Source organism: Myotis lucifugus, unplaced genomic scaffold, assembly GCF_000147115.1.
Source record: "Myotis lucifugus unplaced genomic scaffold, Myoluc2.0 scaffold_68, whole genome shotgun sequence".
Taxonomy (NCBI): domain Eukaryota; kingdom Metazoa; phylum Chordata; class Mammalia; order Chiroptera; family Vespertilionidae; genus Myotis; species Myotis lucifugus.
This window is the reverse complement of record NW_005871116.1, coordinates 5,269,133-5,285,806: the sequence shown is the minus strand read 5'-3', so window position 1 is coordinate 5,285,806 and position 16,674 is coordinate 5,269,133. Positions and strand designations below refer to the sequence as shown.

Below are 16,674 nucleotides of genomic sequence, written 5' to 3'. Positions count from 1 at the left end.
ACATAAAACTAACTATAGCCCTAACCAGTTTGGCTCAGTGGGTAGAGCGTCGGCCTGTGGACTGAAGGGTCCCAGGTTCAATTTCGGTCAAGGGCATGTACCTTGGTTGCGGGCACATCCCCAGTAGTGGGTGTGCAGGAGGCAGCTGATTGATGTTTCTCTCTCATCGATGTTTCTAACTCTATCCCTCTCCCTTCCTCTCTGTTAAAAAAAAAAATCAATAAAATATATTTTAAAAAACCATAACAAGTTCAAGTTCCCTTTCTGATCTGTGCAGAGTGTGCTGAAGAAGGGTGGATATGGAAATCTGTACAACATTGGGGTTCTGTTAACAAGTAGAGGAGCAGATGCCAAGTAGGCAAGCAAAAACCTCCACTACAAACATGTCGTAAATGAGCCCCATTACCTTTGTTATCTCTACTGCTCACCCCCAAATCACAAAGAGCATTTTCTCATATGTGACCATATTAGAGAGTTGAGTTTGGAAAGTGAACTTAAAGGAGGTGTGATGTTTTGAGAGGCAAACACACCTTAAAAAGGGTTTCTTTCAGTTAAACACTGATCAGTGGATTCAGATTAGATTAAACTGTGAGTTACAGAAAAAACCACCACCCTGAGGCTTAAACACAGTAAATGCTCATTTCTCTCTCTGAGTCAAGAAGTCTGGAGGTGGTCCATCCACAGTCACACAGCACGCCAAGGTGTCGGGGAGTCAGACTCACCCATGAGTGAGTGGTTCCATTCCTAAGGCTTGCCCTTGGCCTCAAGTGGCTGGTGAAGCCACCACATTCATGTTCCAGCCAATGGGAAGGAAGATCCTGTTCTCTCCTTTCATGGAGGTTTCCTGGAACCTGCGGTGACCATTTCCACTTACATTCCCCTGGTCAGAGCTTAATCACACGGCCGTTCCAGGCTGGAAAATGTAGGCTTTCCTCCAGGCAGCCATGTGCCTCCCAGGGTGACCAGCTGTCCTGCTTTTCCCAGAACTAAGGGCTTTCATAACACATAGCATTTCAGTGCTAAGCAGTTGGTTACGGTGGTTTTCTTACTCTGGGAGGAAACAAGAATGGATATTGGTCATCTCTGCCACAATCACCTGGGGCTCTTTTGTTGTAACGACAGGAAATTAGACCTAAAATAGCTTAAGCTAAAAATATATGTGTAATCATTTGTTAGCTGATGTAACTGTCAAACTGAGACCAAAATAAAGTCATTAGAACAGTGGTTCTCAACCTTGGCTGCACATTAGAATCACCTGGGGATCTTTTTAAAATCCTGATTTCTGGGCCCCATCTTCCGGAAATTCTGTTTCTTTGTTACTAATGTTGTGGCCCCACCCCATAACAAAGAAACAGAATTTCCTGAGGATGAGGCCCAGAAATTAGGATTTCAAAAAGATTTCCAGGTGATTCTAATGTGCAGCCAAGATTGAGAACCACTGCCTTAGAATAAGGTCCCTCAGAACTCCCTTTCCCCTGCCTCTGGGCTGCTTCATTCTCAAAGAGGCTGGGCTCCCAAGCTCACACTTAGAAATCGTCAGAAAGGAAGAGCCTTTTCTTCCCTAACAATCAGAACCAAATGGAAGAGCCTGACCCTCACGCATCTGAATTCCATCACGTGCTTATCCCTGAGCCCACCATGTCCCCCAGGCCAGGCCGAGGTCACCCACACCCTTGGAGCAGGTGGGTCCATCCCACCCAAACCATTCGACATGCGAGAAGGGAAAGAAAGGTTGCATTTAAGAAGCTGTGGATACTATTGTCAGGAAAAGGATGATTGGAGGCTGCTCAGTCGCAAAAACAATGTCTGCTGCAGGTGGCATCTGCATGGTGCCTCATCCCTTCCCGGTGGCTACCATGTCTGAAATGTATCAGTTCCGTTCGCTGCCGAAAGGAGCATTCCGCAGTTACACAACTCACGCATGCGCCAGAAAACAGTTCCAAAGAGCCCCCTGCCTGCCCCCCCCCCCCCCCCCCAAAAGACCCCTGGGTTTGCCCCGCCACAGTCCCTTCCATCCAATCCGGATGAGAACTTCAGATTCTTTAAGTCCCTCAGAGACAATTATCCGAAAGGCCAACACACCCTTGCCTAGTTAATCTGGACACATTTTATACTTTTAACACTAATGATACCATGCGGACAGTCTCTGTTGCTTTTCTCAGTCTTACTAAATTATAGTAAGCTAAGATATATGTGTGCATACATACGCTGTATGTACATATATATTTTTAATAAATTGTTGAATACATCATTTTAAAAATATATATATATTTTTATTGATTTCAGAGAGGAAGGGAGAGAGAGAGAGAGAGAGATAGAAACATAAATGATGAGAGAGAATCCATTGGCTGCCTGCTGCTTGCTCCCTACTGGGGATCGAGCCCGCAACCCGGGCATGTGCCCATGACTGGAATGGAACCTTAGACCCTTCAGTCTGTAGGCCGACGCTCTATTCACTGAGCCAAACCAGCTAGGTCTGTTGAACACATCTTTATCCTTTTCTTCCTCTGAGAACATTTTTGACAAGTATATTACTGAATCGTGTGTTCTTGGTTAATGATTTTTTTTCTTCCATACTCATAACTGGAGCATTTTGAAGATGACACTTTAGAATATGTATTATAAAAGTTTTGAGGTAATAGATCCTTAGACTATTGAAATGTAATAGCAATAAGACCTAGCTATATATTAGCCCATTTTTCTTGAGTAAAGAATGGGAAAAAGTTCTTACCCAGCACAAATCATATTGTGCAAATCCGACATTCACTTTATAGGATACCTTTAGTAAGCAGTTTCCTAGCACTGAAGTGACACTATTTTCACAGGATATGTTCATTTTTTACTACACATGATGTCATGGTTTTTGCCATACACAAAAAAGATATCAGACACAGGAATATCTCTACTGTTCACCCCCAAATTGATGACTTATATTTATAACAAAGAGCATTTTCTCATGTTGAAATTGTGACCATAAGGTGTGTTTTGAGAGGCAAACACACCTTAAAACGGGTTTCTTTCAATTAAACACTGATCAGTGAATTCGGATTAAACTGTGAGTTATAGAAAAAAACCACCACCCCGAGGTTTAAACACAGTAAATGCTCATTTCTCTCTCTGATTCAAGAAGTCTGGAGGTGGTCCATCCACAGTCACACAGCACGCCAAGGTGTCGGGGAGTCAGACTCACCCATGAGTGGTTCCATTCCCAAGTCTTGCTCTTGACCTCACACAAGGACATGCTTAGAGGGAAGGAGGGTGGGAGAGGGAGAGAGGGAGAGAGGGAGAGAGACATTGACATTGATGTGAGAGCTTTTTGCTTTTTGGTGCACAGGACAACACTCAACCAACTGAGCCACTCTGGCCGGGCAATGTGCTGCTATGTTTCAATTAGGTGTGCCAGAGGTTCTTAAGGACACTCTGTTGTAAAGTCATTAGGTGATTTCTCAGGTAATCCATTTTTATTGTTAAACCAATATTTATTTATACAAATAACCTGGACTATTAGACTCGCCTTATCACAAATGGCTCCAAACATTTCTTATCAAGGTAATTCTACTGACTTACCCTGAAAGTTGGACCGCATGACTCTCAAGGGAGCCTGAGTACTACATAGGAGACCAGGCTGGTTTAGAAAGACACGGGAAAGACATAGGCCCTAATCTTTTTTTTCTGGTATTTAGATGAACATTTTTAGAAAATAGACTTATTGCCCTTGTAAAATGATTTGTGCTTAGAATAAAATAATTCTGAAATGTACAAAAAGGAAAGCAATTTTCACTCAATGTCTTCCCATTAACAGATAACCATTAGCATTTTCACACCCATACATATATAGTCCTACATTTCAATACACATTTAAACACATCTTCATGGATCTCTGTATGCATATATATGCATTCACATTTTAATAATTTGCATAAATGGACTCATACCATGTATGCTCTCTAGAACCCTTTCTTTACTCAGCATTGGAGAGTACACAATTTTATGTCAATAAATGTAGATCATCACTTTAATGGTGTTAATGAAGAAAACCACAAATTGATAATTTTATAAATTCTTCACACCACAACTGGAGTGATATTTTATAAAGTTCAAGTCTGATCAATTTACCCTTTGGTTCAAATCTTCAATGGCTTTTTTTTTCTTTTAGGAAAAGGACAATTCTTCCCACATGTTTCAAGGTCCTATACCCAGTCTGTCTTCGGTCCACTTTTACTCATTCTGGATTTTATTTTTATACCCACTAGGGCTTTGCATACATTGTTCTCTCTAACTATGGTGTCCCCCCTCAACTAACTAACCTCTGCTGATTCTTAAGGTCCCAATTTAAGGACAATTCCTACAGAAAGTCTTCCTCGACACCCTTCTCCCCTTTATGTCTATTACACACTCTCTTAAAACTGTACTTCTCACTGACCATCCCCTGCATAAAGAATGGATGAATTCTTGTTCGGTCTCAATCTCTACCAAGAGGTACACTCCATGACGTCAGGAACCATATCTGTCTGTCTTACTCACAACTGAACCCCGAGCCCTTAGGCAGTGGAAGGAAGCGTGAATGAGTAGTCCATAGACTAATTAGTCCAGAGACTGATGACATAGCAAACTGTTACAGAACAGTCCCCTACTGACACTGTATTGTGTTTGCTGTTATAAAAATCACTGTATTTAATTTATAAAGAAATAAACACACATGTATAACATGTATGTATATGTATGTATGTATGGACGTACATGTGGTTTTCAACTTTAAAATTCATTCAGGTGAATCACACACATACACACAAGTCTGCAGGCCACTACTGTAGAACATGCAGAAAATAAAGACAGTGAAAAGTCATAATGATCACAAGATAGTGCTAGGAAAACAATTTTTCTCCAAGGTTCTTATCCAAAATGGGAACTGAAGCTTGCCCGTTAAAATCTGCGTGCCTTTCCCCGACATGGGGTAGGTACTAACAGCTCGCTATCCACTCTGCAACCCCTTTCCTCTCAGTACTCTCCTGACTGCATTCCAGCGAGTAGCACTTCAGGGCTTTCAGAGTGGCCATGTTCTAGAGCTAGGCACTAGATTAGTCAGTTCTCGGTCGGGAGTGTTTGCTTAGGCATCTGAGAGTGCAGCTGCAGGGCACGCCTGAGCCGAAACCCACAGGTGTACAGGAGGCTGGACAGCGCAGTGTTGCAAGTCACCGCTTTGCTGGCTGATGTCCATTAATGATTTACATAGGGGAGGAGATAAGATATTATCTTGATTCTTTTGTTTGCCAACTGAAGAGTTTTATTTTCACGGAAGGTGGTCAGCGACCCTCATTCATCTATAGAGAAGTACATATTGCACGATTATTAGTGCTGTATCATTCTGAGCAGCCGAGGAAAATATTAGTGTGTGGTGTGAAACACAGTACCTGCTCTTCCAAAAGACTTCCTGGATTCCCAGATTGAGGTTGGGGACCAGGGGGGATGCTTTCTACTTTTACAAAATATAAAAATAATATTTTGTATAGAAAAACATATTTTCTATATGAAATATATGTATGTCTATTTTGTGGTAAGAACACTTAAGGTGAGATCTATGCTCTACCACATTTTTAACTGTTCAATACATCATTGTTAACTCTAGGTACAGTGTTGTACAGCAGATCTCTGGAATTTACTCATCATGCATAACTGAAAGTTTATACCTGTTGAATGCCAACTCCTCATTTCCCCCTCCCCTAAACCCTTGGGAAACCCCATGCTACTCTGTTTCTATAAGTTTGACTTAAAAAAAAAATAAATGTACCAAAAAAATCCTTTGTTTTATTATATACTAGAGGCCCGGTGCAGGACATTCGTGCACAGGGGGAGGGGGCGGCCTCAGACCGGCCTGCACCCTCTCACAGTCTGGGACCCCTCGGGGGATGTCCGACTTCCGGCTTAGGCCCGCTCCCCCTGGAACGGGCCTAAGCCGGCAGTTGGACATCCCCTGAGGGGTCCTTAGAGCTGCTGTGGATGCGGGAGAGGCTCCCGCTACCGCCGCTACACTCACCAGCTGTGAGCCCGGCTTCTGGTTGAGCGGCTCTCCCCTTGTGGGAGTGCACTGACCACCAGGGGGCAGCTCCTGTGTTGAGCATCTGCCCCCTGGTGGTCAATGGGTGTCATAGTGAACAGTTGTTTCCCGGTTTGGTCAATTTGCATATTAGGGTTTTATTATATAGGATTGACTAATCAAAAGAGTTTCAGATTTAATTGCTGTTTGACTATTTTAGATACCTCATATAAGTGGAATCATCCAGTTTCTGTCCTTCTGTGGCTGATTTATTTCACTTAGCATAATAACCTCAAGTTCATTCATATTGCAACCCATGACAGGATTTCCTTCTTTTGCAAGGTATGATTGATTATATCACATTTTCTTTATCCATTCATCCATGGACATTCAGGTTACTTTGACATCTTGGCTATTGTGAATAATACGACAATGTATATGTAAGTGGAAATACCTCTGAGATCCCAAAATGCATATTTTGAACTCACACTAAAACTATGTGATACTGCTTTTAAAAGTTAATTAAAAGTTGTACAATATTTTAAACAATGCAGGAAAATACCCAAATTCCTGCCCTAGTCATATTTTTTTCTCTCATTGTTTGCATGGTCTTTTTCAGTTTGGGGCCTAATGTAAAAATATATAACACACAGCTGTGATCATTACATAGCACAATTGAAATTCTGCCTTTTACAATTATCCTAAACATTTCCACACATACTTAAATTTTTTTTTTTTCAGTTGATCAGCATAGCGAGGTTCTCTAGCCAGGTCTTAAATTTTTTTTTTATTTTTTATTTTTCAGTGGTGGCATAATAACCTTCTAAAATATATTTAGTAACTCAATCAACCTGGATTGTCTTTTATATTTATCCTGATAAATAAAGATCTATTATTTTTTAAAATTTACAGCGAATTGTCCTAACCCAAATGTAGGGAGTTGTTCATTGTTTTCTACTGCTTAAAAAAACCAACTTTGTCATATATTACTCTGAGGTCTGCCTCCCAACTGCATCATCTGGTAATCTTTAATATGTTAAAATCAAAGCTACACTACAATTGAGTGTAGATGCTACTGCTTTGTTAGAGTTAATAGAATAGTTTATTCTATTAAGTTTATATACTTTCAAACATAATATTTGTGGAACTCTAAAGTATTTCTGAAGGCCCTAAGGTTAGATGGTTTGTGGAGCCTGGGTTGGAACCTTAACACAATGTACATTTTCATACCAGTTGAGCCTTCTCCAACAATCCCAAGCACTTATTTTACTTTTTTTTTTCCCCTAAGAAAAATACACAAACAATTCACTTTTTAATCCACCGAACAACTATTAAGAACATATTTTTTCATACAAGGCAATGCTTCAAAGAATCTATGAAAATAACAAACTCACAAAATAGGTATATTAGGGTATGATGATTTGCATTATTAAACAATGCTTAAATTTAGATATATGTGAACTTTCAAACTTATGTCTTTCAAATCCACTAGAGAAGAAATATTTGTCCAAAGAAATTTCTTTTCTTTTAAAAATATATTTTATTGAGTTTTTACAAAGAGGAAGGAAGAGGGATAGAGAGTTAGAAACATCGACGAGAGAGAAACATCGATCAGCTGCCTCCTGCACACTCCCTACTGGAGATGTGCCCACAACCAAGGTATATGCCCTTGACCGGAACCGAACCTGGGACCCTTGAGTCCGCAGGCTGACGCTCTATCCACTGAGCCAAAACGGTTAGGGCAGAAATTTCTTTTCTATATACGTATAAAGGACCATTGTATGAAAGGGAGCATTCATACTTCTTTTTATGACCCAGTTAAAAACTCCTATTACTAGTTAAACCAGTCAAGCCACATTTGAGAAATAAGCCTTCATATATCCTCAATATCAGCCTGGAGGAACACTCCACCTAATGTGAAGGCAGGATGTCCTCTTTGTTTTTATGTCCTATTTTTCAATAATGAGAGATGATGCTAATTCATCATATTTTAGGAGAATTTAAATAAAAAGCCCTCAAGTAGAGAATGACAATTTACAATTGTACTAACTCTGGCACATTGCCTGTATTCATTTGATAGAAAGAGGTATATATAGTATATACATTTACATATATATAAACTCATGTATATATAAATATATCAGATATGCCCTAATACATGTTATATATAAAATAATACAAGTAAGCCTTCCTCCTTGTCTGTCTGGAATCAGACCTTTTGCTTAAAAGCTTTGAATTCAATTCAATTATCCCACTTTTAAAAAATGTGGAAGTTAAGCTCTACATGATTACATAAAGAAAAACTTCCAGAATATGCTACACTTGCCACAAATTACCCTTCAAAGCAAGGAGGAACTGTTCTTGCTAGTTCAGAAACATTCAGGTCATTTTAAAAAGTAGGTTTGTATACAGATTAAAAGGGAAATGGCTTTGTGGAACCAGGAGGGGAAATCTGTCCAGAAGATCTTTCCTGCCATTTGTTCCAGGTGACGAGACTCACATTTTACTTAAAAAGTACAAAAAGAACTCATAAAGTCATCAAAGAAGAGCACAGCATGTTTTGGGCATAGAGTGAAGAGCCTGATTTTTCCATGAGATGTAGAGTCTTTTCCTCTGGAGGAGCACAGTAAGAGCCGCCAAGAAGAGCAAGTCATCTGACCGGGGCCAACGCTGCCAAGGCCAGTTCCCATTTCGTGTGCCCTCTGGAAGGGCGAGAGTGGGGAGCGGACCCAGTTGGGATTGTCAGCTTTGTCACACTCAGCGCTATGCCACATCTGCGATATGCTGTAGTAGGCCTCGCAAGGGGACTTTAGTTCCAATACCCGGATTTCCCTTCTACCCAACTTCTGTTGAAAATATCGGGCATTACTAAGTTAATTTCTTCTTATGTAATTGGATAGTCTAACTTGGCATTCGCTCCCTTAAATTATATTCATTGGGGTGGGGAGGAGGCAGTTCAGAGTTAAAAGAATACCGTGAAAGGGAAGTGCTTTTAGGGACACGTTAAGCTGGCCTGTGATTGGTCATTGCCTTAGTTTACTTGCTAAGGAAGCTAAGGTCGAATTTAATGATCTAATTTGCTTTGCTTTGGTTCAAAACGAACAGCCATATTCCTAGGATTTGGTCAGCCCTTAAACAGAACATTCATTGTGTTTCCACCTGGTCCTCCCACTCTAAGTGCATAGGGTCCTGAAGAAATCAGACTTGGCTCATGTCCTCCAGGCCGTTGGTCTAAAGCAGTGGTTCTCAACCTTGGCTGCACATTAGAATCACCTGGGAATCTTTTTAAAATCCTGATTTCTGGGCCTCATTCCGGAGGTCCACTGGTCTAAAAGGGAAGGCCTGGAGGGAAGTAAGCGCCATGCCCATTCACCATTGCACCTGAGTACACTTAGAATCCCGCCTCACATTTGCCCAGGGAGTCTTTATAACGGGGCCAGAAGCTTTGCAGGAATTACTTTACGTAAACCTTAATGACAGTTCTGAGAATAATAAGCAATCCTAATGCGGTTTAGAAAAGTTATGACACTAAGATCAAAGGAATCCACACCTGGAGGTTTGCATCTGCTGAGTAATCTCTGGGCTTTCCGGGACGCCAGGATGGAAGATTCTGAAAAAATAAAAATAAAAATAAACAAAAATACAGACGTGGATGATGGGGCAGAGTGGGGAGATGTCCCAGAGGCCCAGTCCTCCTCTTGTCCCCCTTGACCAGGGACAGCCTTGACCAGGCCTGCCTGGTCACACCCCATGGCAGAAGGTCCTCAAAGCAAACTCGCTCCACAAAGCAGGGCCAGTGTGGGCAGAGGCGACGGAGAAATGGAAGACGGGAGAACGCCGTGTAGACGGGGGAGGGGCAGTAGGGGGCGACGTGCCAGGCACTGACTTGGAAAAGCAGCAAGTGACAGTCCTGCGCCGCCCGAATGCCCAGACTTAACCCTGACCTTGGGGAAGCAGACACCGTGCCCCCCTCCGAGCTAAACTGTGGACCAAGGGGCTAGGGTGGCAGAGCGCTCGCCAACCAGCTACTTACCCGGAAAAAGAGCGGGCCGGGCCCCTCCCCGCCGCCGAGGGGGGCGAGGCGCGCTGCGCGGGAGGACCCGGACGTCACAAGTTCGCGGCCGAGCCTCCAGCCCGCCCCCCGCACCTCCCTTCCCTTCCATCCAGGGACGCGGCTGCCCGGCGCCTCCAGCCTCGGGACGCTCCCGCCGCCGCCGCCTCCCCGCCGGGCTCATCATGGCACCTCTCCGACTCCTCTGCTCCTGGCCACGTCTCTGCGCCTCGGCGCGCGGCTCCTGGGGCCCCCGATCCAAGGTAAAGTGTATGGGAGGTGGGTCACGGAAAACCGCAGGGGACACCCCGAGCGCTGCCGCGTTTGCTCCGCGGGCACCCGCCCAGTCCAGCCTGGGCTGGGCACCGGGGCGCCGTCCCCGGGGCACCGAGATGCGCCGGCGCCTCCCTGCCGCGCTGCCCTTTCGGGTCCCCGCGGAGAATCGGTCCTGCGTACGCTCCCCCGAGGGACCAGGCGAGGCCCAGAAGCGCGCGAGAGGCTGGGAAGGGGCGAGCGGGCGCGCATCTCTGCTCCGGGCAGCGGCGCGGCTGAGGTCCCGGCGTGGAGCGCGCGGGTTTCCGGGGCGGAGGGCGGCGGCGGCGGGTGGGTGTGCGCTCTGCGCTGGGGATCTCGGGTTCCAGGACCCAGGGCCGACTTGGCCGGGGCTCGGGCACTTCCCGCCAAGGGGGCGGGTGCTGGGCGCGACGAGGACGCGGTGCCGAGCCCACGCTCGCCTCCCTTACATGGCCCGGCTGCGCCGCCCGCGCGGGGGGAGCGGGACCCGGGGGAGCGTCTTCGCTGCCGAGCGAGCGGAGAAAGTCGGCCGCGGTCCCGCCGTGGCTCCCTCGCGCTCCTCGGGCGCCGGCGGCCCTCCCCTCGACGCCCCCCAGGGATCCCGGTTGGAAGATTTCCGTCTTCGAAGCCCTTTGGCATCCTTGTTCCGCCGTCACTGCCAACTCTCCACCGAGTGGTGTCCCTTTGTTGCTTCTTGTGTGTTTTGGCCCCAAGCTCTGCCCCAGCTGGGAAGCCCCCGCTCAGGTGACTCCAGTCTGGAGTCCTCGGAGGCGGGAACTGGGCCTGAGCTCTGGGTCCCGAGGGCGACTTACCTCCGCTATCTTGTAACCATGGGAACCGCTTTCTAAGAAGGCAAAAGGAAAAGTGATGTTTTTACTTAGTAGCGCGTGGAGTGATAGTTCTGAGCTTGCAAGCGCGCCTTGCTCACTGAGAGCTCCCGGCCCGGCCCACGCCTCTCCTATCCTTCCCGCCCGCAATATCCGAGAGCAAAAACTGCAGCGGGCCCCTTAGTTAGATGCTGGGGATGACTGAGAACTGGAACGTTTGACCCCTACATGCTTCTTATGTTGGTCACTGCAGATAGCTTCGGATATGTGGGGCATTATTCACAGGGAACCCGACCTTCAGCCAGGCACTGACTTGCTGCAGGCATGCCAGAATGCAAACCACTATAGGGAGAGGCCTTGGGCCAAGGTCAGTCACATGGCGATTACTTATTTACCTAAGTGTAATTTACTCATTTTCTCACCTGTAGGTATACCATTAAACCATGCCCACGCCCAGGAAACCTCTGCTTAGATGGCCGAGCTACGCATTATGGGTTTTGCAGTTTGTCATTGAAAGTTCCTATCAAGATTCAGACTCTCACGTTCAGGTTTGCGTATCATGCTAACAACACCTGCTTCCCAGCGCTCCTCCAGCGCTTGGCACTTAGTGAGTGCCCATGCTGCTTAAATCCTTGCCTCCTACTTCAGTTAAATGGTTACACGTGAACTTGCTTAACTTCAGGTGTGTACGTCTTAACCGGATGCAAGTTTCCTTTCGGGCAAGGACCATATGCCTCATTGCCCATCTCTCTCCACATTACACACTACCCTGCATAGACTAGGTACGCAACACATGTTTATTACATTGTTGGGAGAACCCTTTAAGGAGCAGTCTTGAGATTTTTTCTGCTAAACATAAGCAACAAAACGAGATAGTGTTTTTTTTTTTTTTTTTAAATCTATAATAGGCAAGGCTATAAAACTTGAACATGCATCAGAATTACCTGGAGGCTTTATCAGATAGACTCCCCCCACTCCCCCTGGAATTTCTGATGTAGTTGGTCCTGGGTGGGGTCCCATAGTTTGCATTAATAAAGTTCCCAGGTGATGTTAAGGCTGCTGGTCTGAGGACTGCACTTTCAGAACCACTGGCAAGAACTTAGATTAGAATAGACTATCTGAAGGTATCTTCTCCATTACTACTTCAGAGGGAGCATTTAGTACTCTTTTCTCTATTCATCATAGAAAGTTATTACTGGGGAAAAAATCGCCATTAACACTTTAGCTACCTCTCCTCCTTGTAACTATCTCTCCCAGACCTTTCTCCAGCCCCAGACTGCTGAGCTGCAGTCCTTCTAGGGTAGCTTACTGGTCGACTCCGCCTAGAGGTCACTCAGCAATTCAAGTTTTTCTGACTCAGAAGGAACCAGCCACAATATGGCTTTTCCCTCCCTTGCTTTGATTTTTTAAAATATATTTTATTGATTTTTTACAGAGAGGAAGGGTGAGGGATAGAGAGTTAGAAACATTGATGAGAGTTCGATTAGCTGCCTCCTGCACACCCCCTACTGGGGATGTGCCTGCAACCAAGGTACATGCCCTTGACCAGAATCGAACCTGGGACCCTTCAGTCCGCAGGCGAACACTCTATCCACTGAGCCAAACCGGTTAGGGTTGTTTTGTTTACTTTATGGTTAACAGACCAGTGTCAATCCAGTGTGTAAGCTTGAAAACATTCTCTCCTTTCTCTACCTCTAGTTCAGCGGTTCTCAACCTGTGGGTTGCGACCCCTTTGGGGGTCGAGCGACCCTTTCACAGGGGTCGTCTAAGACCATCCTGCATATCAGATATTTACATTACGATTCATAACAGTAGCAAAATTACAGTTATGAAGTAGCAACGAAAATAATTTTATGGTTGGGGGTCACCACATGAGGAACTGCATTTAAAAGGCCAGAAGGTTGAGAACCACTGCCTAGTTGATCACTGGTGTCACATGTACTAATTTTGTAATTATGTGTAATTATTTAGTGACTTTTAGCCTTGCTAGTGTGCAAGTTTCATCAGAGCAGGGACTACTGGTATGCTTGTATGGCATTTTCTTTAAAGCACTGTCCCCAGTATTTACTATATTCGATACAAAGTAGGTATTTTTGAAAAAGCGGATGGATGAAGGAGACAATGAGTTCCCCTGCCACATCCCCAATGTAGATTTTCATATGAGAGCTGTGACATCTGTCTGCTTCAAAAGCTTTGCTGTTCTTTCCTCATGGAAGGAGGAAGTTGAAACTCTTTAATGTGGTCTTTAAGGCCTTGAACAACCTGCCTCAATCTGCCTCTCCATCTCCAGCCTGCTCTTCTAGCCTCTCCCCATGGGCCCCTTTCCCTTCTCTGACCTTGATGCATGCAGCTGCTCCTTCCTGGATTCCCTCCCGCATCAATGAGGTAGCTCCTGGACAGCCCCTCCGGCTTCCTGGTGCAACAGGCGCAAAGCATCCCTCCGTCTGTGCTCCTTCCGAGTGTTGGGCATCGCACCTGCATTGGAAGAGAACATGGGTGTCCTCTCGAACGCCAAGGCTGCCACTGCTGGGAGAATTGCCTGGTGTTGGTGACTCCTTGTGAGCGCCTGCCTGGTGTTGGTGACTCCCTGTGAGCACCTGTCATAAGTGCGGACTTGGCGGTGTTTTGTTTAAGATGAACATTCCGCCTTGGGCACACTGGCTTCGGGCTGGACAGCTGAGAGGAAGGAGAGCTTGCCACCCCATATATGCCTTTTTTGGGATATTGATTATTTGAAGCTGGTTATTTTTAAGGAAGGACTCAGAGGAAACCTTTGGCCTCCCCGCTAACTGCCTGAAAGACTTTAGATCGAGGACCTGCTCCCGGAAGGGAGACATCAGACAGAGCTAGAATGTGAGCTAGTGTGTGACAGACGGGAACGCGGCAAGGCCTGTTTGGCCAATGTCCTCTGTGGGTCTCACTGTTTAAAGATGGCCCAGCAAACATTTACTTACCAAATATATGCTTTTCCGTCTCCATGTGAATTGCCTTCTTGCTCTTTGATGCCCCCTCACCCCCCACTATTCCTTCTCTTTAGCTCAAGATATAGCATGTCAGCCTCAGCTGCCCAATTTCTCCTTGGATCCCATATTCTAGTGGAACCCCCATATGTACATGATAAATTTGATCATTTTCTCCTGTCTCATGTCAATTTGATGATCAGAGCAGTCAGAAGAACCTTAAAAGGGTAGAAGGAAAATTATTTTCCCGCCCCTGCACAGCTAAAGCATGTCAGCACACATCAGCTCCTCCTTTGGCAATGGCTATCCTCATCCTTGCAGGTCTGTGGGTGTGTGTATCCCTGCGTGTTACTGCCTGTTCCTTCTAACAGGGCTCTCCTCACCTCTCCATGTGGCCTCTCTTCCCTGCTTCTGTTAATCAAACTTTGATACTGAAGTGGGCAGTATCAATGTTCCTATGTCCTGACTTATTTAACACTTGGAGTGCGGGTGAATTTCCCGCCAAAATATAAGATGGCTCTGTCTTTTGGTTTTGTTCCATCCACCAAAAGGGTGGATTACAAACAAATATTTGGTAATACGCAGTTACAATCGGCCCGAGTTTACACGTTTCCCGCACTCCACCGCAAATCTATATGAACCGAGTTTTAAGACGGCTCCCGCGGAGTACGCGCAATTCACGCGAGCCGACTTAACTCGTTTCCCGCACTCCAACTGGAAGGTGACAAGGTAAATAGCTGGGTGTATAGTTCCATATCATTAAGATAAAATGTATTTTAAAATGAAAAAGCAGTGTGCTTTTTGGATTTTCCCTGAAAGGTCTTCCCAAATGAAGTGCATTTTCATTAAGTTCTGGAGTACTGAGTGGCAGGAAAAAGAGAAATTTAGGGGCAAGAAATATGGCAGAAGTGGTTAGAGGAAAAAGATTCTGGATTGGGAAGTCATGTGATAACATTTAGGTTCAACAGTGGAATCAAACCTCAAAGTTCAAGTGTAAAAATGTGATGTAGAGGGCAAAGGGTCTTTGTAGACAAGATTTATCTTAAGGAGAAATGGATGAAATATAAAAATGTTTCACTGTAAGAGTTTTGATTATTTCTTACACTTCAGTGCTGAGTCATTATTATTTAGCTCCCCCAACAGTATTAGCAGAAATAGTAGTAATAATAACATGGAAATTTGCCGAAGGTAAGAGAGTGGAAAAGCAAAATGAAATACATTATGGGAACATAAAGAAGGACTTGAGGGGGGGGGGTTATCTCACAATAAATAGATATTAAAGCTGAACAATTCATTATTCTTCATTCTTTTAGGTAACTTATGCAAACTCAAAGGTTCTTTGTTTATTTAGCAGATGGTGCTTGGGTCTTTTCATATCACTGTTTTGGTATTAAGAATATATTAGAAGGTAGAGGTCAGTGTGAGAGCAGCATATTATTAGAGGCACCCCCCCCCCCTCCCGCCCCCGCCTAATCTTAGAAGGTGTTGGCAGTACTCCCTTGACTTGGAGATGGGGAGTGTGGCCCATTATGCCACACCATTGGTTTCTCAACCATCAGATATCAAATGTCAGCATAACACGTGGATTAAATGGCAACAAATGCTGTCAACTGAATGTATGAAAAATGAAAAAAACAAATTTGAGTGCCTGTAGAGTCTTCATTGTTCTGAGCTCTCCTCACAGTCCCTGGAAACATGAGTCACTTTTATTGCTTTTAAACTCTTGGTTATCGGGGTAAATGTGAAACTCTTGGGTCTTTTCTAAAATACTTTTGAGGGTCCGGCCGGCATGACTCAGAGGTTGAGCATTGACCTATGAGCCAGGAGGTCATGGTTCAATCCCCACCGGGTCAGGGCACATACCTGGGTTGTGGGCTTGATCCCCAGTGTGGGGCCTGCTGGAGGCAGCTGATTAATGATTCTCTCTCTCTCATACTCGATGTTTATCTCTCTCTCTCTTTCCCTTCCTCTCTGAAAATAAGAAAAAAATGATTAAAAAATTAAAATAAAGTACTTCTGAGGAACTTTCTGGGGTGTGGGCCCAGCTCCTCCATGATTTCTGACTGGCATGAAGGCATAATTATCCGCTGAAAGAAGTGATTGGAGGCCCTGCCCAGTCTATGCTGCGTGAATCTGAAGAGCTCTCTGGTTCTCAGGAGAAACAAGTTTTCTTCTGACTTCCTCGACACAGGACTCGTGTTTCTTTCTGTGGGTAAATAGTCAGGGCGATACCACCCCCTGCAGACAAATCTTTCATCTCCTTCCTCTCATCCTGCTAAGGCCCCGACTCCTCACTGGAGATTGACAGCAGACTTCTTCTCGAGAAAGCAGGACACTCAGAAAGGTTTGTTGTGTATAAATAGTGAAATAGAAGTAGAAGAAGATGGAGGACTTTTAAAGACCACGGGAACTGCGGTGGTGGAAGGACCTTGTGCTAGAAGGCACAAACCTGGAACCTGGTCCTGCTTCAAAAGCGCTGGGGACTCGACAAGATCTTCCTAAGCTTTG

General features: G+C 44.9%; 1 protein-coding gene across 1 annotated transcript in view; it reads left to right on the top strand.

The window, feature by feature from the left end:
- Positions 1 to 10,157: 10,157 nt before the first annotated feature.
- The window catches only part of OXCT1 (3-oxoacid CoA-transferase 1), a 115,348-nt gene continuing 108,831 nt past the window's right edge, over positions 10,158 to 16,674 (top strand). The window contains 1 exon segment of the mRNA XM_006110040.3: positions 10,158 to 10,348. Coding sequence (XP_006110102.1) covers positions 10,271 to 10,348 — 78 coding nt within the window. The 5' untranslated portion in view covers positions 10,158 to 10,270.